Source organism: Montipora foliosa, chromosome 9, assembly GCF_036669935.1.
Source record: "Montipora foliosa isolate CH-2021 chromosome 9, ASM3666993v2, whole genome shotgun sequence".
Taxonomy (NCBI): Eukaryota; Metazoa; Cnidaria; class Anthozoa; order Scleractinia; family Acroporidae; genus Montipora; species Montipora foliosa.
In genome coordinates, this window is record NC_090877.1 from 11,859,771 (window position 1) to 11,883,101 (window position 23,331).

Here is a 23,331-nt window from a genome sequence, read left to right on the forward strand (position 1 = left end):
GGATCAAAGGAAAACATGGAAAACAATCAATAAACTGACCTCACGTAAGTCCAACAAAATTGAGTGGAATATAATGGAGTAAATTCTGGAGATCAAACAGATATAGCAGAACTGCTAAACTCCTTTTTCAGAGAAATTGGGTCAAGCCTTAGCAGAGACGTGACAGGATTTTATAAATCCTTCGAAGAATTTCTTACTGAAACCGATAAAATTTTTGTTTTTGAAAAAACAACACCAACGCATGTTTTTGCACTACTATTAAAGCTTTGCAAGTCAAAGGCAACTGGATTAGATAATATTTCAGCGAAACTCCTGAGGGAAAGCCCTGATGTACTAGCGGAATCTCTTACTCATATATTTAATCAATCCCTAATGACTGGCATCTTTCCCGATGAGTCGAAATCTGCCAGAGTCACTCCACTGTATAAAAATTCTGGGAAGCGCTCTGATCCGACGAATAAAAAAACCCTAATGACTGGCATCTTTTCCGATGAGTCGAAATCTGCCAGAGTCACTCCACTGTATAAAAATTCTGGGAAGCGCTCTGATCCGACGAATTATCGACCAATATCAGTAATTCCAGTTGTGACCAAAGTCTTTGAACGGATAATTTACGATCAGCTTTATCATTATTTAACTAAAAACAACTTTCTCTCGTGTCATCAATCCGGTTTTCGGTCTTTGCATTCCACGCTCACAGCATTTATCGAAGCTACAGATAGCTGGGCAATGGATATAGATCATGGTCTTGTTAATGCCGTAGTCTTTTCACACCTCAAAAAGGCATTTGATACAGTAGATCACGATATTTTGTTACGAAAATTGCAATACTATGGGATTAATTTGTTGGACCAGCCATCAATAGTTTGCTTCTTATTTAGATAATCGAACACAGATTTGTCATCTAAATTCTTGTAAGTTAACTCCGAAATGTCTAAGATGTGGTGTTCCCCAGGGAACAATTTTGGAACCTCTTCTGTTTTTGATATATATTAATGAGATAGTTCTTCCACAATCGCGAACTAATTATCTCAAGAGAGGTTTTTTGTATAATGGAGCTCAGTTGTGCAACAACTTACCTGTAGACCTAGGTCAAGCGTCTTCACTGACCGATTTCAAATCTAAATTAGGTAAGTCGCCACAGTTTAAAGTAATATCTTAATTTTAAGTAAATTTTAGACAGTCACGGCCTCCATGAAAAGCAGATTTTTTTATTTCTTTCTTTTATCTGAATTGTTATCATTAAATTTTATTGTAGTTAGGTAGATAGACATACTACTATAGATAATTAACTAAATCAACTGATGGAAACACCGTGTATAAATAAAGTTATCCTATCCTATCCTATCCCATTCTATTTTATCCTATCCTAGTTATAGAATGACAAAAAAATAGGCACGCATTGCGTACGTGTGGTAGTGCAGTAACACAGCTCTTTATTCCATATTGTGAACTGAGCGGCGTTTTGTCTTCCTGGAGATTCAAGCTTTCTTTGCGTAATATGTAGCTCTAATAGTACCCGATATTGTTTTGGTACTGTATATCATTATAGTGCCATGGTAGATGTCTTAGGTAAATAGCCCTCTGAAGATTGAAGGAAATGAAAGGGAATCGAGAAACAGTGGCTTTGAGGCTGACATGTTGATCATTTTACGGAGGCTTGTAGGTGCGATCCGACTTGTAAAAATCCGGCATCCGAGTTGTGAAAATCCGACATCCGACTTGTTGAAAATCCGACATCGGAGCTGTAAAAATCCGACATCCGAGTTGTGAAAATCCGACATCCGACTCGTTGAAAATCTGACATCGGAGCTGTAAAAATCCGACATCCGAGTTGTGAAAATCCGACTTCCGACTCGTTGAAAATCCGACATCGGAGTTGTAAAAATCCGACATCCGAGTTGTGAAAATCCGACATCCCACTTGTTGAAAATCCGACATCCAAGTTGTGAAAATCTGACATCTGAGTTGTGAAAAATCTGAAAATCTAACATCCAGGGGGTTGCAGCCGGGTTGTACAAGCTCGGTCTCGTTGTTTTCTAGTTTAAGAATACAATGCGTGTGTACGCAGCTAAATTAAATATGCAGCACAGGAGTTTCAATAAGTTGCATTTACACGCTGAAATTTTAAGCTACCGGTAGTGAATAAATGACGTCAATTTTCTCTACATCCAACCCTCTGAGAATCAATTGGTCAGTTTTGAACATGAGTGCTGGTGGACCAGCACAGGGTGTTCATATTCCTTCAAACAACAATATTGACAAAAACGTTTTGGTGTTCTTATGTTCACAGTACCTTATTATAGTTTATTCTTTTGCGGCAATTTTCTCAAAACAACTTTGTTATACCTTTAAATGTTTTCATCATATTATCATCTGTTCCATAACTTGACAACTTTCCTGACCCAGCTAATCTGACCTTCGACTTCAATATCCGGTTAGTAACAAGGGCGCCAAACCATTGGATTTAAATTGGGTATTTAAATTTGGATCCCTGGATCGCTTTGAGTATAGAATTAACTTAAAGATTTGAGTTATCGGTCTTGGCTTAAAACAGTGATAGTGCATATAAGAAATTTGAAGAGAAATTGAACAAAAATTATGTTTATGCACATGGAATTAAATCATCAAAATATCTTCAGACCAGTTAAACTGGACATCCCTGACGGCCAGGAAAATTGCTCTTCAAACATTAACTTTATTGTTAAATTCTTAGGAGGAAGTTAAGGGCTGCTTTACTCTAGGTAAAAAAAAGAGAAATCCAGGAACTAGCAAGCCCACCCCATCAAAGTTGATGTTAAATACTACACACTTTTAATCCTCCTTTAAACGAATTCTTTTTCAAGAATTTCTGGTTGTTCCTTAGCCCAAAAACAAGTCGGAATCATCTTAGAAGGTCTTTAAATGGTACTTATTTTGTTCGGAATCTCACTTCTGTTTTTCATACCCCACAGGTCTTGCTAATAAAACATTTATCCCTTTATCCCACTCCGTAGTCATAGTCCCGTTCCAAGAAACTAAAGCTAATGTGTTTTTCAATTAGAAAACCTAGTTAAGTTGATGAAAACAATTTGTCATAATTACTAAGCATATATGACTGTTTTTTCTTGAACCCCTTTTACAAATTTTATAAGTTAAGTTGTCAATCATTTCTATTTTAAAAGCTTACCCTGAATTTCTCCTGACTCTCTTTCCACACTTTTCTAAGAATTTCTGCTTGTTCTTTCAGGTCAGGCATTAGCTCCCATACAGGAACAAGAGCACCGCGATTTCCTCGATCAATCACATACCATGTTGCATTGTTGCTTTGTAGTAATTGACTGAACATTTCAGGGTTTGTAGTTGGTGGTCCTAACACTTGCACAGTCATTTCTGACATGAATTTCACGTTCTCGGTGGACGAAGCATCAGTAGAACCACTTATTTCGAATGAATTTGTCTTCACTGAGCCTCCAACAGAGACTCCAAAACCACTGTAACCGGCTGAGACCTCGGTGTCAAATTGCTTGCCTGCTGCCATCATTACTTCTGATACACTTGCTTCTCTTTCAGTGTTCACATCCAGGTTTCGGAAGAATATTCCACCCAAGGTGTGAACGCCCTTTGGCACGTGTGATCCATACATTTTCAAAAAATTCTCTGCGCTTTCTTTGTCCTTTACCTCTTTCGCGTGACCTCTAGCTTCATAGTTCAGCTCCATATCTTCCAGGGGGATGCGGAAAGCCTTGGTTGGTTGAGAAATGTACTGGGTAACAGTTGCGCGAGTTGTGTTTCTCTGCTTCTTTGTTGAAGTGTCTTGGTTGCTTTCACTACTATGGGCACCAGATGCGCTAGCATGAAATCCCCAACCACTACCTGTTACCGAAGCGGCTATGCTGAGACCGGAAGATTTCGCCGTTTTGTAAAATTTGGTAGATGCTTGCTGTTCGGTTGATTTGAAGACCGTACTTGAAATCCAAGAGCTGGGCTTAGCCACTCCACGTATTCTGGTTTCTTAAGTAACGGGAACGGTGGGTTTTCGGAAAAACCTTCTATGTTATTATCATCAAATAGGATACCGTAAAGTGCCAGTCCACCGCTTGCCGCTGAAGCAATATCTTCATTTGTGACATAAGGCGGTATTGCCAGAGAATCTGATGCAATGTTGATCTCTCTATTTAGCTGCTCCAAAAGGGCATTTGGATCATCCTTTTCCTGTTTGTCCCATCCTTCTGGTAGACTCAACTTGCCGGCAATTTCCGTCATTTTCTCGTGCAACGCCTTCTCGCTTTTCTCAGAAGCTTCTTGGGTAATTTTACGCGCTTCTTGAGCAAGCCCCTTTGCCTCTTCAATTCTTTTCTTATTCTGCTCAATCTTCTCGTTTTGCACCTTCCTTTCTGTAACACGCTCGCTACTCTCGTTAAAATACATTTTCTTTAAAGTTGAGGGTTTTTCTTCCTTGCCTGCCTCTTCAATTATTTCTAGCAGTTGCTCTTTTGACATGTCGCTTGCCGATTTGACGCCTTTTCTCTCAAGCTTTTCTGCGGTTTTAAGTGCAATGCCATACCGCTGGCATTGCTCTCTGATTTCAGTTCCTTCTGCAAACAAATTCTCCACAACTGAGCGGTCTCCATTAGTTGCTCCTGCTATTAAGTTGTCGAGCTCACTATAATTCATCCTGCGAAGCTTGGTTAGAGAGGGGCTTCTCTTGATTAATTGTTCGACCCAGCTGTTCTGACCTTCGACTTCAATATCGTTAGAAACAAGGGCGCCAAGTGTTTCAAGCTTTGGGAGAAGTTTTTCAGAAAGCACCACGTAAAACTCATCTTGCTTTGTTTCATACTTCTGGGCCTGGTGAAGCTTTTTGGTAAGGTCAGTTTGCCTCGTTGTGTAATCACAGACAAGTTGTAAAGCCATGTCACTTAAGCCATTTTCTTTGAGAAGATTTTGCAAGTCTTCCTGTAGTCCTCTTATTGCCACAGCGGTCAATTTAGTTAAAAGCTTTTTCTTGTCATATGAATCTTCCAGGGAATTAATTTCTGAAAACAGGGCTCTCACTTCAACCTCTGTGTCCTCTGGCTTGCCATCAGCAACGTTGTTGAGTTTGGTGCTAAGATCTGCAGATTGAATAGGACGGATTTGTTACGAAGAGATTCTATTACTGAGTACATACCCAGATGGTTAACTATTAAGTTGTATAACTCTCAGCAAATCTCTTTAATTCCATAACTTCAGCACCAAAAGTTTCATCTTTTCTTCAACATATACGGATACTAGACTTCTTATGGAGACTCATTATTCGACAAGTAGAGGAATTGGAAGTACCTTGTAGTTCAGTTTCATTTGTTTGGGGAGCATTCCCGCTTTGTTCTCCTTCTCTAGCGCCTTCTTTTCCTCCTCCTCCTCGCAAGCGAAGTAGCACCTTAATATTGCAATCACCAACATACCCTGTTCTTGTAATGGTTTATCGAGTACGACCTGTGTTAAAAGGATGTGAAGTAAGTGATTAATAAATCATTTTGCGGGACTCACTCATTCATCCGGGCAGGGCAGTTTCTGGTGTTGTGGTCTGTCCTCTGTGGTATATCATGATTAGGACGGTAAATGCTGGGAGATATTAGTTACACCAAGCTGCTATAAAATCTTAGGGTATATATGATATGATATGATATGATATGATATGATATAATATGAAATGTGAACATACATGTACGCAAACATGGCCTCGTTGGTTGTTTTACTTAGCCTCCTTAGGATACTTAATATGCTATTACTCTCTATAAAGAAACGAATAAATCTTATTTTAATAGTCCATATAACTTATTACGTTCGATGCTAACCTGCGATCAGGCGTACTTTTCCTTAGACATGGTGGGAAAAGGTACGCCTGATACAATTTCTTAACGAGTCGTCTGCTCGTAGTCCAGAATCTGGACTTTACTCTGATTGGCCGAAAAACAATAGAGCTTTTGGAGCCTCGCTCCGATTGGTTACAGAATTGCAAATCATGCTTCTTGTAAATCGGTTAACAGCTGATGAAATACACCGATTGCAAATATGGCGGCCGATACACGAAAGCGAGGCTTTTCGGTAGTAACCGTTGCTAAGGGCCAATTCGTCTCTGCTTTCCTTTGTTGATGCGAGTGAATTTTATGCCACAGTTGCTTGTGTTGTAAGTCTTCTGAGCTCTCTCCAGAAAGTTAGAACGTTAAATTAGAAAGTCATGGACAGGCCAGTGGAGAAAATGCATGTTAACGAGTTGAGGCAGTATCTTCGGGACCATAACGCCAGCCTGAAAGGTTTGACAGTGAAAGCACAGCTCGTTGCGAAGTAAGAAAATAGTTTTTAACAGTGAAGCCTCGCTACTTTAATTGTGCTATTTCTTTATGGATTTATACTCATTGGAAAAAGCGTTACAATGCTTTTCTTCTTTGTTTTACTCTAGAGCAAAGGAAATCCCAGTGGATAAAAATACCGCACACGCGCAAGCAGGTGCTCCAACGAAAAAAAGTGACGTCGAACTTCTCAGGGAAAATGAAGAAAAATTTAAGTTTTGTCCTTCTGAGAAAGACATGAAGAAATGCTTAAACGGCCTTCCCCCATTCACATACAACTCGTTTGAACGCGGTGTGAATTTCTTTATAGAAGGATATTTGCACGATGTTGTAGCTTCACACGTGAAGTCCACTTCATCGGTTACACTGGAAACGTAGGCAATTTTTTCTTTTTTTTTCTCCGTTGGTACCCGGATTTAGAAAATTATAACAGGTCAGCAGGGTCTGATAGTTCGGGAATCCCGTGAAAAGGTTAATGTCTGAATCTGATTCTTTAAACTTAAGTATGCCGAACTGGTTTCTCAGTTGTTCGTCCAATGATTTTGTAAGATCTTTGTTGGTTTCTTGAAGAATTAAATTTTCGTCCTGTAGTGCGGCGATTTGTGCTCTCAAATCGGCGATTTCTTTGTCCTGACTATCACCCTTGTTGTTTTCATTGGTCGCCAAATTATCCATCGTCGGACAAGAAGGCATCTCAAAAACATTTTGCCTTTTTCGCGGCGATTTTCGATTTGGAGACGACACTGACCACGGAAATATGGATGGAAGAGCATCGTCTTTAATGTACCGGCGACATTTTAAAGTGAGACGAAAATCTGAATCTTTGAAGTGTAGCGAGCAGATTTTAGCTCGCTTGGTTAATTTGAAATCCTTCGAGGCATCTTTTCGGATTTTTACCAGCCAAGTCTGCAAAGGATTCGGAAATGGTATTTGTTTACACCTGCCATCAAATAGGCAAATAAATACAATAATCGGTTCTTTTATCAAATACCTTAAGCCTCTTAGGATTTCTTAGGGGAAGATCGTGATAAGTGATCTTTTTGCCGTCTGGTCCAACTCTGTATCCTGACTCCGTGACACAACGGTACGCAACAATTATCTGGCATACTTCGAAAGTATGAATAAAACTTTTCTAAGCTTTCCTCGACTTCTGCTTCGGATGAAAAATATTTTCTCACCAGTTTACTTGAATTAATGGAGCACATAAACAGCCAACAACGAGCGAATGCACTCGCTTCGACAAAACAAATGAGAGATGAATTGGCCTTAGCAACGGTTACTACCGAAAAGCCTCGCTTTCGCGCAGGGGCCGCCATATTTGCAATCGGTGTATTATGGGCGCCAAGAAGGATTTCAACGATTTCAACACGAGTGATGTTTAGGCTCTGTTTTACAGCTGCTGTTGCTTCGACTTCAGATTTTTTTCCAAAAACCTTGAAAGGAAGAGCGGAGAGAATGCATCCGAAGAATGGTTTGAGTAAAAGAAGACATTACAGTTGTACTTCCTACAGGATTTCGCAATAGTGTTATTACCGGTAATACAGGCCTGAGCATTCTAGAAGAAAATGCATCGTTCTTCTTCCACGAACTCGAAAACGTTTGTAGTTGTGGCAAGTCCTTTGGAATCTATTCGGAAGCAACAAGTTGCGAATCCAAAAGAACCGAATAGAACTTTAGGGCTGCCACATTCGGGGAATCAGCCGAGCTTGACAGAGAAATTCGACACTGTTTACGGAATCGCTGAACAATCTGAACACACCTCTAACAAAATGATAGCTGAGTAGCTGCTGCTGAAAAACTAGACTTTCTCAAAGTCCATTTTCCTCATATCTATTTTTATAGCATCTTTTATTGGCATCTCAAATATTCGAGTTTTATAAAATAAAGTTTATTGTATTGTTGATTGCGCCTGATGATGACATGAAGAATTCGGGCTTTTTCTGCCATTTTATCTCGAAATTCTTTGTTCCTTGATGGTTTGAACAGAGAAACCGCACCAACTGTCAAGCAGATTTGCAGAAATAGCTTTGGTTGCAGAAATCAAAGCCAGAGTGCTATTTTGTTTTTGTCGCGTCTTTACTTGAATCGCAGCGTGCAGGTAATTTCCGGTAAAAATCTGATTGGCTCACATTTATAGCATGACACATGATAACATCTCTTGACAGGTGGGCGGCAGACGACTCGTTAAGAAATTGTATCAGGCGTACTTTTTAGCGCCCTGTCTCAAGAAAAGTACGCTTGATCGCAGGTTATTCGATGCAGGAGAACGCATACCATTCATGTCGTTTTTCCCGCGCGTTTTATGATATCCCGCGTGTATCGTTCCGAAGCCAGACCTTTTCAGCATTTCGACACCATTTTGGACTGATTGACACACATGGCATAGATCTTATGTCATATATAGTCATTCTCTGGCCGCGCCGGCAGCTGGTAATTGCACGTGCAGTGAAATCACTTGCGGTCGTACAGGGAGATGGTATTTACCCGCACAGTGAAATCACTTGAAACGTGGTTTTGAGATTGCAGGCTCAGAGATCGTAACAATGCGCTTTTCGAAAGAGAGAAGTGATCCTCGCAATTAGCTGGACAATTTTGAGCAATAACTGTCTCTTGTAGACAGCAAGCACCAAGAAATAATTGCATAAAATTGTCCAGCTAAGTGAGAAGCTCACTTCTGTCATTCTTCTAATAACCCAAACTTCAAAATATACATTCATTTTAATGTGCTTTTGTGCCTTCTTTTTCGCAGGTTCTGTATTTCTGTCTCCTAAAGTGACGAATGGTCAGATTCCGTTAAATATGAGTATTCCGATGAGGAAAAGGAAAATAGCACGTCGTACATCTCTATTGTCTCCCATCCAGATATTACTGAACCCCGTCAGACAGGTATAACTTCAGTGAACTTGTGTCGTGAAAGCATCTCAAGGTTTAAATGAGAAGACGAGCACCAAAGCAAGCTGTTGGTGAATTTGGAGATTCACAAGTCTCGTGTATATTACTGCACTTTATTCACACCAAGAATTGGACTAATAACCACAGCAATTCGCGCTTTAACGTGCTGTGAAAAAAAATCGAAGTGTACTCGGAAATGATCAGCATGTCACCCTCCATGCCGATGTTACTCGATTCCCTTTTATTTTCTTCAATCTTCTGAGTTCCGTAACCACATGTCCTCTCAGGGGGGATTATTCCTGTATCGTTTCTGAAAAACGGTGCGTAGTTATTTTGACCACAACTTACAATCTTAAATCAAACATATCGCACTTACTTTTTATTTAGCAGTCTAAGCCGAGTGGCCAAGTATTTCAGTCATATAGTACTCAGCGCTAATTTGAAACCATCATCAAAGACGTACATCGATCGTATCCTCCTAACTGTGGGATTCTACTAATAATTTCTTCTTTTTCCCTACCCTTGGCCTACTGTCTAAAGCAACTCAATACTCCGAGATTGCTCGACAGTCGCTTTGGAAGCAAAGAAGAAGTGTATAACTCGACAACATTGCTTAATAATAGGAAATTGCACATCCCATAAATCCTAAGTTTAATTAATGCAAGTTAAATTAACACAATTGCGGGTGAAAAAACTGTGATAAATTACGACAATACACACCTGAAGAAAGTCATCCAAATAAAATTCCACGTCATCTATGGCTGAAAGATGTTAAGAAAATGGCAACTAATGGACCCAATCACTTCAGACAACCTTTTGAAATGGAATGAATTGAGCCTTACTATGAAGAAACCACAAAATAAGTCATGGCACGTAGACAAACTTCTCGTTTCATACTCAAAAATCTACTTTTCTCGGGGTTCAACTACATTTTTTAGAAAATGCAAGCGGCGTATTGTTTGCAAATACATCACTACAAGAAAAAAATTGCTTAAGGAGGAAAAGTTTGAGGGTTAAGCAGCTAGCAACGCAAGTTGATCTTAATGGCTTGGTATTCAAGCCAGGAAATTTAATTTTCAGTTTTTCCGAGGAAAATGATCAAGATTTTGAAATCTGTGAAATTTAAAGCAACAGGATGTCTCTCCTGAAGTGTTAGTCACTGCAATTGATGTAAAATGTAATCTTACCTAACAAATAAATGCAAATCAGGGGAAAATGCTTAATATAATGACCGAGCTCCTGGAGGGGGGACTGGAAAACTAGACATTTCAAAGACTTTTTTCTTTTTTAGCTAGCCGAACGACCACGGTTAAAAGTTTGGGAATTAGTAAACAATATAAAGACGAAACCGTCAAATTATTTTAAAAAGATCTATCAGACAGTTTTTCAGGTATTATCAAAATAGACGAAAATAGACGTTTTTGCCATTTGCAAAAACCTGTCTGACAGATTTAACTATTTATTTCTATACATGATTATTTTTTCTCGCTAAGGAAATCCTGAAATTGTAAGGAGGGGTTGTACGGCCAGTGTTTGAGAAAAAAGGCTTTGAAACGTCTAGTTTCCAGTCCCCCATTCAGGAGCTCGGTCACTATAGTTAGCATTTTCCCCTGATTTGCATTTTTTTGTTAGGTTAAAATTACACATTTTTCATCAATTGCAGTAACTAACACATCAGGAGAGATATCCTGTTGCTTTAATTTCACAGATTTCAAAATATTGATCTTTTTCTTCGGAAAACTGTAGTAAGCCGCCTTAACTGCGCTACAGTCTACCTCGTTAGTAAATCGACTTACGTCCATGTTGAATGTTCACAAATTCAGAAACTATAAAGTCGAATTGAACCGGTCCATAAACCGCGCCCCCCCCCCCCCCCCCCCCCCTCTCCCCCGAACAAAACACGAATAAACAACAAGAGGAATCGCTACTACTAGAGGAAGGATACCAGTTTTGAGGGTATTGGCAGCAGTCAATCGAACCTGTAGAGATTAAAAAAATGGTTGTTTTTTTTTCAGTTACAGAGATATAAATAGCTTTAACACTCTTCGTGAACCACAAGTGCCTGTACCAACAACTGGACAAACCAAATGTTTCCTGGACAAAAAGTTGAACATCTTAAGTGCTTCAATTGCATGAAATTGTCAGTGTAAATACGACCTTCCACAGGAGCTTGATTCAGATATATGAATCAAAAAATAGCAGGAAGGAAATTGAAGGAATGCATGCGTGTTTGACAGGAAAAGTCACTTTTGAATACTGCATGACCCACTTACTAAGGAGATTATTGCAAATATTCCCTGGCAATGACTAAGTTACGGAAGATATCATGCATCTTATTCACTTTTCGAATGTCACTGATTAAATCAAGTTCTATGAATACATTTATTTTATGATCTCTCACCACTAAATCCTCCTGGGCATTCATGAGCTTGAGATAGACTCGATATACCACTGACTGCTGTGCGATTATGTGAATTTTTGTACAGGACAGCAGGAACGTAGAAGTTATTCATATAACCGTTTCGCTGCATGAAATCAACGGAAGTGAAAGCATTCCATCAATGTGTGGGTAAACGATTTCGCAAAGTGATTTAAATCCTGCGAAGAGGTTATTAAAATTTGCATGATAAATAAATTGAAACAATCACGGAAAGCTATTGTGAATTCCACGAGGAATACACTTCAGTATGAAAGCCCTAAAACAGGTGCCTGCCAAATGTTCATCTTCAAAGTGTGATCATTTGATAACATTTAAGTCGATACAGTGTATTTCAGAATCAGTTCACGCTACAGCCAGCATCTAGCGTAAAGCAATTTATCTTTGCTGTTTAACAAATATTCATTTCTCCAATGATATGGGAAGAGAATGAAAGCAAGTGCCAAAATTCTCTGGTAATTGAAATGGCAATACGATTAACGTTTGTTCCATTTGAATTACCTGGTTTCAATGACTCGGCAATCCACGCACTGTCCTTCCACCATCTGCATGTGACTAGAAAGCGTGATGAAGCGAGTGATGCAACCATTGACATTATATTTCTTACATGTTATGGATGACTAGCCACGATGACAGGCAAACATTGCACTAGTTAGGGGTTAAGACCGCAAATGTTGAGGGGGAGGTGGGAAGGGGCTGCCCCTGGAACTTCTCTTGCTGTTCTGTCAAGGTGCTCATCGCCTGATTTATTTTTCTGAAAGCTCTGTTTTGTGTGCTACTTCTTTTCCACTTTTTAAAAATTCTACTATATGTATATTATCAGTTTATACGTGATTGCTTCGATGAATGACATAAATGTATCTACTTGAAGTGAAGTGCAGGTTTTAGATGAAAGGAAGATCTGAAGTGATTCTCGCATTTACCTGCACAATTTAAGCTATTGTTGGTTTTCACTCACGTTATCAAACAGCCATGTTTTTCAACGAAACAAAAGAAAGTTTGCAAATAATAGAGTGAATTCAAAGAGAATTTGGCCGGGGCTCCAACATTGCCGCCGTTTCTTTGTTTAGGGGCTCCAACATGGCGGCCGTGACGTCATGTGAAAACCGAGAAATGTTCCGATTTTTCAGGTATCCATAAGAGGAAAATGCTTAAATTGCGGTCAGTGTAAAACGCAAACTGCAGACCGGGGGTAAAATGCAGAATGAGTTATAACTTAACTGTTAAAAAAGCTCAAAACCATTAGAAATGCTATCAGTTAAGCCTAAATATTGTTTTAGGCCTAATTACGTGGAATGCATACCACGTCTTAAAACCGGGCTGGTGTCGTTTTTTTCTTGTTGGTAGTCACAAGTGTGCATACTCCACGGATATTAGAATTAAGCTCTGATCGGTTGAATTTACCTTCATATCTTACAGTTTATCCGAACTTACCTGCACTAATTAGAAACCATAAACTTACCCTGTGCTTCGCTATCATATGCGCGCGTTAAACCGCTCGGCCACCGCGATACAGTTTCTGTTACTGCGAGGAAAGCAAAATATTTACTGTGGAATCTTTCCGCCGGCCATGATTGACACAGTATTAAACTATTCGATAAAGTGGACAGATGTTTTTCTTTGAGAAAGACAAGCTTTAAAGGTAAGAAGAATTTTCTACGTTACTTCTAGATCTTGCTTCGTAGTTATACTAGTGTGTTCCCGCTGTGAACATTACGGTATTTTGCACAGAACGAATACTTCATTAGAAGTATTTGCATCGCACAAATACTCCAATATTTCTTGGGAACCGGTTTGTTCAGCCGTTTTGACGTAGAAAGAAAGTAAGAAAATAGCTTTCAACGGCCAAACAAATAAAAAATGAAATCAAGTTTTAAAAAAGGCGAATTACTGATCGCCGTCACGGGAAACTTCGCAGCGGTCCCCCATCCAAGTACTAACCTCGTTCGGAGGAGCTTAAAATTCAGCTGACACCTCATCAACGATTGAGATCTTTGTGTTAAATTCGCACTTGTATCTTGTCGAACTTTATAAAACTTGAAAGAAAAAAGTAAGCTAACAAAAACCCGGTGTCTTGCCGTCATTTTGTCACATGATGCATCCTTTGTTTCGTGAGTTGTCAGTATTAAACACGCACGGTAACTTGATCACAGGCGGCCGCTAAAATGGATGTCACTTTCGATTTTGTGATTTTACTTGTACGACCAAAAGTAGGATAGAAAAATTGAACTCAGATTGAACGTACAAAAATCTCCCGAATTTTTTTTTCGGCTGATGGTAACTTGTATTATATTCGTGGCACAAAATTTATGATGTTTTCATCTCGCAGATTCTTATTCTCGATCGACACTTCCTAAAAGTTCCTTCTGCTCTCCTTAAAAACTACATATCAATATTTATTTACTTTTGCGTCAATATTTGTTTGCGTAAGGCAGGCTAACAAAATCTTGTACCTTGCTAAGTTCGCATTTTTGGGCATTTAAATAGAATTTTGGGTCGTATGTTCCTGTCAACAAGTTGTCTCCCATCCAGTTACTAACCCCGCCGGAAAGGGCTTAACTCATATACACAGTGGTGTTGGAAAGCCTGTCAGAAGCTCAGAGTACCCGCTTAAGCTTGTGGTGAAAAGAACCTTGTCAGCCTTGAAGCAAAATGTTTCTCGATTTGCTTTTATTTTCTTCAATCGTTCTGGGTTAAGTACTTTACTGAACCACATATGCCTTCTCAGGGGGTATCTACCAAATATATCTATCATGACATTGACCAAAACAATATCGTGTACCACATGTTACGAAAGGGCAACTTCAATCTCTTGAAGAAACAAGCCACATTCGGTTGATAGGAAACCGTCGACCAGACCAAATCCTCACCATCCTCCCAGGTAAATCACGGGAATTTCCCTACCCTCTATGCCAGAAGAAATAAACAACTGAAACTGTCCTATACCTGCCCCTTACGGCATTGACAATAGTACACCGTACGTAATACATGAGCACTTGACCGTAGCCCTTGGCCGAAAAGCGATCAGGACGCGGGAAAACTTAGGAAAAATATGTGGGGTATGGGATTTTTGCCTGGGAAAGGGGGGGGGGGGGGAACTGAGGAGATACGGGATATTTTTTAAAGTAGGATTGCGTACGTGTGGTAGTGCAGTAACTAGACAGTGTTTTCTCGAGAAGCGATCACTAGGGTTTTTTGTTTTCGCGTTTGATAGTTTTTTGTTCAGCTCGAGTGTAGAATCATGACGAACGTTTGTAGTTTGTGAGAACTATTTACTACTTGTAGCTTTTGTTGAGTTTTGAATCGATAATAGAAAGAGTTTTGACGATTTCAACCCAGACTGGACTACTGGATTTAAGCTTTTTTCTTGACGAGATTTCAAGTTATTGTGAAACGTTTGGTACCAAGTTACTCTAATAATGGAATTGTAAAATTAGAACTTTGGACTGAACTATAGAACGCATAATAATTTACGGAATTTTCCATTTTTGAGCATTCTGAGAAATGGAGTACACATGTTGTCTTCGTGTCTTCGCCACGGCAGATTTAAACAGTTTGTAAGAAACGGAATTCGAATACATGGCCCGGTTGTTCGAAAGCCAATTACCTTAATCCAGGATTAGCATAAACTTTTGTTTCATGTTTTCAACTTTTTGGTGAAAGTTTCCTTTGCTTATTGACTTCTTCTAATGTAAAGTTTCACGGAATATCAGCCTTGAACAGCATTTGGGAGTAGAGAATAAAACTCGTTTGTTCATTTTTAACCTGAGATTAGCTTTTTAAGGATTAAACCACTGCAAAAACCGTGTACGATCAAACTTGCTCTACGTTGGATCAAAATAGATCGTGACCACACCATAAAAAACTTTAAAATAGAGAATATCCTGCAAAGGTTGGTCAAGACAACGTGAACATAGGCGTTGTTGCTTGCAATATTTCGGCTGGCCAACACCAGCCTTCTTCAGGTTTATTGAATGGATAAATGCTAAATGCTAGTAACAAGATCTTTATATTTACCGGAAATGACATAAAAATGCTACGTGATGTGTTATAAAAACGGAAATGCATAAAAAAGAGGAGAGAGAATAATACATGATAACAAGATGAAAAAAACAAAAAAAAAAACAAAAAAAAAAAAAATTTTAAAAGGTAGCTAAACTAAATTACATTTCATCTCTTCTGTTAAGGCCTGCAGGCTCCAGTGTTTTTCCTCTGTGTATGAGGAATGCCTCTCGAGCCTTTCTGATGGAGTCACGACTAGTGTGTAGTTGTTCGACCAAACGTCGTCTTAAAGACCGCTTTAATGAACATAGGCGACCTATTATAAGCCCCTTTTGTAGTTATACCCCCACTGCGGTTTCACGACACTTCCTGACCAGTGGTCACGCGGAGGATCACATGATCCTTATACCGCTCGAACAACTACACACTAGTCGTGACTCCATCAGAAAGGCTCGAGAGGCATTCCTCATACACAGAGGAAAAACACTGGAGCCTGCAGGCCTTAACAGAAGAGATGAAATGTAATTTAGTTTAGCTACCTTTTAAAATTTTTTTTTTTTTTTTTTTTTTGTTTTTTTCATCTTGTTATCATGTATTATTCTCTCTCCTCTTTTTTATGCATTTCCGTTTTTATAACACATCACGTAGCATTTTATGTCATTTCCGGTAAATATAAAGATCTTGTTACTAGCATTTAGCATTTATCCATTCAATAAACCTGAAGAAGGCTGGTGTTGGCCAGCCGAAATATTGCAAGCAACAACGCCTATGTTCACGTTGTCTTGACCAACCTTTGCAGGATATTTTCTATTCTGAGATTAGCATTAATCGGCTTTTGAACAACTGGCCCAGGATGATAAGTTGTTGAACTGTGGTCTGTAATAAGGTTTTCGGATAATTTAAGGCTGATCTTGTAATTTTTGGATGAACGGAGTTAAGGAAGGAAGTAAAACTGTAGGATTTAAATAAAGTCTCATTCCAAAAAATAAATAAAGATCCGTATCCCGAGAACCCGCTAATAGGGCTTCGTTGTTTGCATTTGCAAATTTAGTAACATTAATAACGAGTTTTCATGAGATGTTCTACATCAAAGAATTAAAACCATCACTTAATGTGCAGTCAGACTCTGTCAGGGCAAAACAATTTACTTAGATTTCACATTTATTGTTAGCGTACTATTGTATATATTATTCTATTGTTCTTGTACTATAAGTTATGCTTCATCCGATTAAAATTCATTGCTTGACGATGACATCGGACGATGTCGAAACGTTGTCAAAATGAATCTAGTTGCGTTTGTCTTTTTAATCAATTTTATCACAAGATCTAAACTTATTGAGTTTTTACAACAGACAACTTCAAGTTATTTTACAGATGTATCTTTCTGGTAATCTCTCGCCATTTTCCGAAGTTTACCTGTACTTGAAGTTCACTGTAAGTCGACAATTTGTGCTAACTGTTTGCGCATTCCACGGATACGCCTTTGGAGGCGTCTTGTTAGGCCTAAGGTTAGCATTTCTAAGGGGTTTGAACTTTTTCAACAGTTACGTTATAACCTCAGTCTGCATTTTATCCCTGGTCTGCAGTCTGCGTTTTACACTGACCGCTTAAATTGTCCAGGTAGGTGCGAAGATCACTTTTTTCTTTCATTGATTTGTTTTCCTCAGCATCAATCTTGGTTTTCATCCACGTGATAAGACAGCCATGTTGGTGTACAAAACAATAGAAAATGCTTCCACAAGTTTTGAATAATAGAGTCAAATTCCCAAAGGGCATTTTGCTGCATTGCTCTGTACATCAACTTGGCCGCTCTGACTTCAGATGCAAACCATCAATATGCTTGGAACAAGGCCAGTACACGAATGTTTAGACTTTTAATTTTCGTTCCCTATTTAAAGTAAATATATAGGAAGTAACAAGACTGTAAACACGCTTTAGTGTGATCTCGTTTAGAGTATTGTCGACTGCCACTCATGCTCCATAACATGAAAGGGAGGGCCGTTCACTCAAGTTTTGCATGATTGTAATTTGGAAACTAAGTTGGTAAGCTGAATTGGTTAGCAATAATAACTTGATTCCGCAATGTTCCGATGGCGAACACTGTAAAAGTTACTCTCTTTTTTAAATATATAGTGTAAGAACGTCCACTTTTGGGGCTGAAATTGAACCTGACTGAAAACGCTCTTAACATTTTCTTTAGGTTTTGTGGTATACCAAGTTCGACTACCTACTGAGCTGTTCTTCAGTGTATCATACCGTTCCATTTCTTTTGCCTTTATTTATCGTCCCATTTCTCTTACCTTCATTTAGACAACTCACAAAAACAAAAAAACAAAAGACAAAAAACAAAAAAAGGGGAAAAATAGAGCAGTTTTGAAATGACTGCCGAAAGTAATTACACGATTACAATTGCTACGCTTAGTGATTCGTTAAAAAATCTCGCGCCATGCCAGTTAATAACCAATGAGAAGGAAAACCAAAACCAATCGCGACTTGCATGCGCGGTTTTTCCCGCGCTTTGAGCAAGTTGCGCGGAATTGCTACGAATTTGGATTGGTTCATTGCGCTGTTAGCACCTGCTGTGATTGGCCGAAGTAATCGCTTTGGACACTCAACTGTAAACCGCTCTAAACAGGTTCTTAACTGAATCTCAGCCTGGGTATGTCCTTGAAACTTTGTTTAATTTCAGCCCGAACGTTCTTATAAAAATGGTTGTAGTTTCTCTGTTCTCGGATTTATCAAGATTGTCTAGAACCCTTTGTTTTAACAAAAAAGAAAGAAAGATAAACGTGTCTGTGAAAACGTACCACGCCAATTACATAGGTGATTATTGAAAATCCTCTGCACTGACTGATTTCAATTGAGGTGATTATTACGCAATAATCACCTAAACGGTCTTTTCAAAATGGCCGCAAGCCGTTTTGTCGAGGTGACAGACAAAGAAATGAATTGTTTTAAAGAAAATGCATATTTTTCAAATAATCACCTATGTCACAATACGCTAAAACAATAATTTGGTGAATATCGCGGGTGAACAAAAACGGAGACAAAGTCGCGGTTTTTCTTTGGCGAATAATTGTTAAGCATATTGGATAACCCCCTAGCAGCTTGTCACCAAGGTGACTAGTGGTGAATAATATGACAACCCTTTGATTTCGAACGGAGTGGAGGTCAGGGCTAACCATGATTGAAAAACTTGGCTCATGATGGAAAGATAATCTTTAGGAAGAATCTTCTCTAAAGTTTGAAGGTCCCTCATGTTCACAATTACACCTCTATAGCAAAAAAAAAATTCCTGCATGTAATAATTGCAGATTGCTGGTGCAAAATCCTTGTGCTTAAGCCTGAAGTACAGGGCCTGCTTTTTTGGCCTCTAGATGCACCCCTGACCCAGCAAAGCCAGTACCTCCACGCTGCAAAGGAATGATATCACTGTCCTTCAGCTGTGAGCCTGTGAAAGGACAAAGCATGTCCTTTCTGATTAACTTTTCAATGCAGTCCATGGTCACCACATGGCCGGTGTTTTTCAGCACAGCGCATGGCACTGAATTCCCAAGAGTATCATGGGTGACTGCGCACTTGTACCTCTCTGACTTTGCCACCATTGGCCGACCATCTCTGTCATCAATGGGGGTTAATTTGACAGGTATAAGATCCTTGATTCTTAGTGGTTTACCACTCATTGGACAGAAGGTCTTTGTGTCTGGTTTCTTCAGAAGTGTAGGCTCTGCTTGTGGTGTTAACGATGGCACCCAGAAACTTGGAAGGTTCTTGTCTTTAATTTCAGAGTTACTTGAACCTAGAATGAAGAACATTAAAATTTTAAGGTGAAAATTGCTTAGTTTAGTATACAACTATGTAGATGTGTAAAAAAATCCCTTAAGCTGATCTTTAAACTGTTGGTTCTAAATTTAATGTTTCCATAAATGACAAAAATCAGGCCTGTTTACATTTCAAGTGGTGACGTCGAGCTTATCCCTCTATGTGATTATAAACACAGCAAGTCAAAAGAAGACCTCAACACATCATGATGGAAACACAACTCGTAACCATCAGATCTGGTCACGTAATGACAAAACCACACCACATAATAATGTTGCCACAGTACACTGACAAAACTCCAAAACATAACTGATTACATCCCAAAGTTATGGCTTTCCATAGTTATGCAACTCTCTGGCTTGTTTACATGGTAAACGTATACATATCTTGACAACTAAACCAAAGTCCATTCCAGAAATAATTACTCAACTACACAGGCACCGCACCATACGTTTGAGCTGTATGGAAAGCCTTGCCAAATTATTGCCAACGAATCAGACGTGAGGCTGACGAGGCAGCAGCCTTAATTGAGTGGAAGCACGAGAGTGTCGTGTATGCAGGAAAATTTTCGAGTGTTCAAGAGAAAGTAAGGGAACAACGGCCGCTTATCATGTGACTTCAAGAAACAATGAAAGCGCGTGTTTTGATGTGTGATGTCATTAGACAAACTAGCATGATGCAACATTGTTCTCGTGGATATTTATGATCCTGTGTTCGGAGATGAGTGAAAACACATTTTTGTTCCATTTCTGTGACCATTGTGTTGTGCACTTGCTTTGAGCATTCTTTAATATTTATCTTAAATATTTATATTTAATATTTATATTGAGTGAACAAGCTCAAGACTGAACCAGCTGCACATGTTCTTATTGGCCACCGTTGTCAATTTTGTCCCGCGTGGGCAGTTTGTTTTCGTTTTGTGACCATTGAGTTGCGAACAATTTAATTTAATTTTCAAAGGAAATAATATTGTCTATAAAGTACACAATTAAATGATCAATTTGACATACAATCCATGGCTGTATCTTGCAAAATAAAAATTCTACAAAAAAAACAACTTTCATGTGCCATGCAAGAAATGCAAGAGAAGTTGATTCCCCACGACATGATTCACACTGAAAACACCTTGGCGATTTTGTATATAGCATTGATTTTATCCAACCTAAGGCCCATTAATTAAAGTGCCCGTGCTACCAAAAAATCAATTTTTATTTTTCTTTAACTTGACACTAAGCGACTTAAGTTTTAAGCCTTGATTTCAAAAGGACACCTGTTTATTTTAACTGAAAATTTCCTATTTAATGTTCCACCATTATTAACTTTAAGGTCTTGAGAGATCTGGATCGAGGAAAAAATGACATCAAATCACTAGTTTAAGAATGCAATGCCTGTGTACCCCACATAATTAATATGCAACATGGGAGTTTTGGACTTTCAGACTTTTAAGCTCGCCTTTGCATACATAATAAGCTGCATTCACACGCTGAAATTATAAGCTAGTGAGCCCTAGACGTCACTTTTTCCTGGATCCAACCCTCTTAGGTCCAATCGGCCAGTATTCAATGTGAGTAAAGCCATGAAATCCAAAACTTACACTCAAAGTAAACGGCCTTTGGATAAAAATCAAAGCTCAAAATTTTGCCAATCAGGTGTTAAGCAAACACTCTTTCAAAATCTGAAGAAAAAAGGAAGTTTTTTTTTTTATCACAGGGACACTTTAAACGGTTACAACATTTGCTTCAACATGCATTCAACACTTTGTTGAACCAAATGTTGGGTGCGTTTGAACAGGTCGTCCAACACTGTTGAAAGCGTAAAAAATGTTGATTGCTTGTTGAAAGCGTGTTGAATCAACTTCTAATGCTTTGTATATTAATCAACTAAAGATGACAGAAGTTTCTGTTGAAACATGTCTTGTAAACTTAAAAGTTTTGTTGTTTTCTTTAAAGGTCTGACTTGCCTGCTAATATACTGTATTGGCGCGTGCTCTCTCTTTATTAATCTTACCCGTGAAAACACGCATCATTTTTGAGTCGCTTAACGAAGTCTACAAAAAAATCACTTTCAGGAATGTTAATGGCTGTTGTGTCTCTTCTAGACACCTATATCACCTATTTGGTGGCTCCAAAGGAATTCGTTTTTAACCAGTGCTTCAAATATACATTGAGCGAGGCCTTCACCAGAACAAATGAGCTCAACAAAATGAGTGAATGAATGAATGAATATATTAGTTGACCATTTCACTTTCAGGGTCAATGAACAACACTGTGTGGGACTTTGTCAGACTGCTTTTTTTATGGCGCAAATGTCAGCCGTGCAGTTTACATTTTTAATAAACTGAATAGGAAGTAGTTTTATGCAGGCGCCCTCTTCTTGAACAGTGTGTGGGTTCTTCAATGGCCCACACAAGTGATGTGAGACGGGGACTACGGTTTATCGTCCTTATCGTAGAAGACTAGAAAGTCTGACCATTTGAAAATGTCATTACAAAGGCAGCACTTTCTCCTCAGTTATTTAAAGACCCTGAGTGTTAGTCCGACAGGGATTTGATCCCGCAACCTCCTGCACGGAAGTCCAATGCTCAACCAACTGAGCGAACTGGTCAGCTTATTCCTACTAGTGTGGCATAAGACAGGCCCAGGCCAAAAGGCATGATAAGGCCTCAAGGGGAGGACTTAATCTATGTAAAACATGACCTGCTCCCAACTGAGTGGCTTCATAGCTCAGTTAGTAGACAATTGCCCCGGCATCGCAGAGGTCATGGGTTTAAGTCCTGTTGGATCCGCCTGAATTTTTCAGGTGTCCGTAAGAGACAATTGCTTAAATTGTCCAGATAAGTGCTAGAATCACTTCTCTCTTTCGTTTAAAAGATTTTTCTGCTCGAAACTGTACAAAATGAGGGGTGGTCCACAGGGGCAGTCCATGGACCAGGTCCACGGGGGTGATCCATGGACCTGGGGTCCATGTTTTGTACACGTCCCCATGCATTGAATACTAACTGACAAAGGTTGGATTTGTGCGCTATAGGCCTAATTAGGCAACTTTGTCGGTAAGTATTGAACGTATGGTAGGATCATACATGGTGATTTGGTGTTTCGTTTCGTTGTTTCGGTGTTTAGTGATGTCCAAACTGTGCATTGTAATGACTGTCTCTGCTTGTTGGCACTTACATAGCAACAGCTACTACTAGTACACTAGTATAACTCATTCTAGCATGAATAGACTATTTGGCTCACCAGTCGATGTAGATGGCATTTCGTCAACCATTTGGACTGAATCTCCTGTAGTACTCTTTTCCTTTGATACAGTAAACGTGCTTTTTGGTTTTGTAGTGATTCTTTTCTCCAGACTCACAAATGATTCCACCTTTGATCGCTCCTTTTCCTCCATTTTTCCAGCCTCTTCAGCTTGTTGTTTCTTCTTTTGTTTCTCGTATGCTTTCATTTTCCTCGCAGCCTCGGTTTTCTGGTGTAGTAAGCACTCTAATATCGCCTCTCTGTCGTACATAAACCCGTCTGGCGTGATTACAGGGTCACGACAGGGTTGGAGTGTTAACGAACAACAGTCGAAATCTTTAACCGAATCTTTACCAAACCGCACGGCCTTACTTCCATAACCAGACTTCTTGGTATCTTTCTTCCGTTCGTGATAGGTGTAAACCGTCCCTGCTGTACAATTTTTTGCGTGCCTTGTCATTTTAATTAAACGTTTCTGCGCTAAACAAACATGGCGGGGGTTAAATTCTGGCCTGGCTGCTAAGCTAACAGAGTGAAATTCCAGCTAGGGTGGGGAGGATGAGCTCCAATAAAACTTTTTGGCCGATCAAAAACCATCCAGTCGAGAAATTCCTATTTTGATATTTTT

At 39.2% G+C, this 23,331-nt stretch overlaps 2 protein-coding genes across 2 annotated transcripts in view; both read right to left on the reverse strand.

Moving 5' to 3' along the window:
• The window catches only part of LOC137971448 (interferon-induced very large GTPase 1-like), a 15,575-nt gene extending 10,060 nt beyond the window's left edge, over nt 1-5,515 (reverse strand). The window contains exons 1-3 of the mRNA XM_068818275.1: nt 5,512-5,515; nt 4,059-5,096; nt 3,170-3,993 (exon numbers count right to left, since the gene is read on the reverse strand). Of these exons, the coding sequence (XP_068674376.1) occupies nt 3,170-3,993; nt 4,059-5,096; nt 5,512-5,515 (1,866 nt within the window). The remainder of the gene's footprint in view (nt 1-3,169; nt 3,994-4,058; nt 5,097-5,511) is intronic.
• An 11,415-nt stretch (nt 5,516-16,930) lies between these two features.
• Nucleotides 16,931-23,220, reverse strand: LOC137970082 (nitric oxide synthase-interacting protein-like). The gene is made up of 2 exons (XM_068816556.1): nt 22,704-23,220; nt 16,931-19,444 (listed from the first exon to the last, which is right to left on the reverse strand). Exons 1-2 carry the CDS (start codon nt 23,161-23,163, stop codon nt 18,984-18,986), a joined length of 921 nt encoding a protein of 306 aa, XP_068672657.1. The 5' UTR covers nt 23,164-23,220; the 3' UTR covers nt 16,931-18,983.
• Nucleotides 23,221-23,331: the final 111 nt, after the last annotated feature.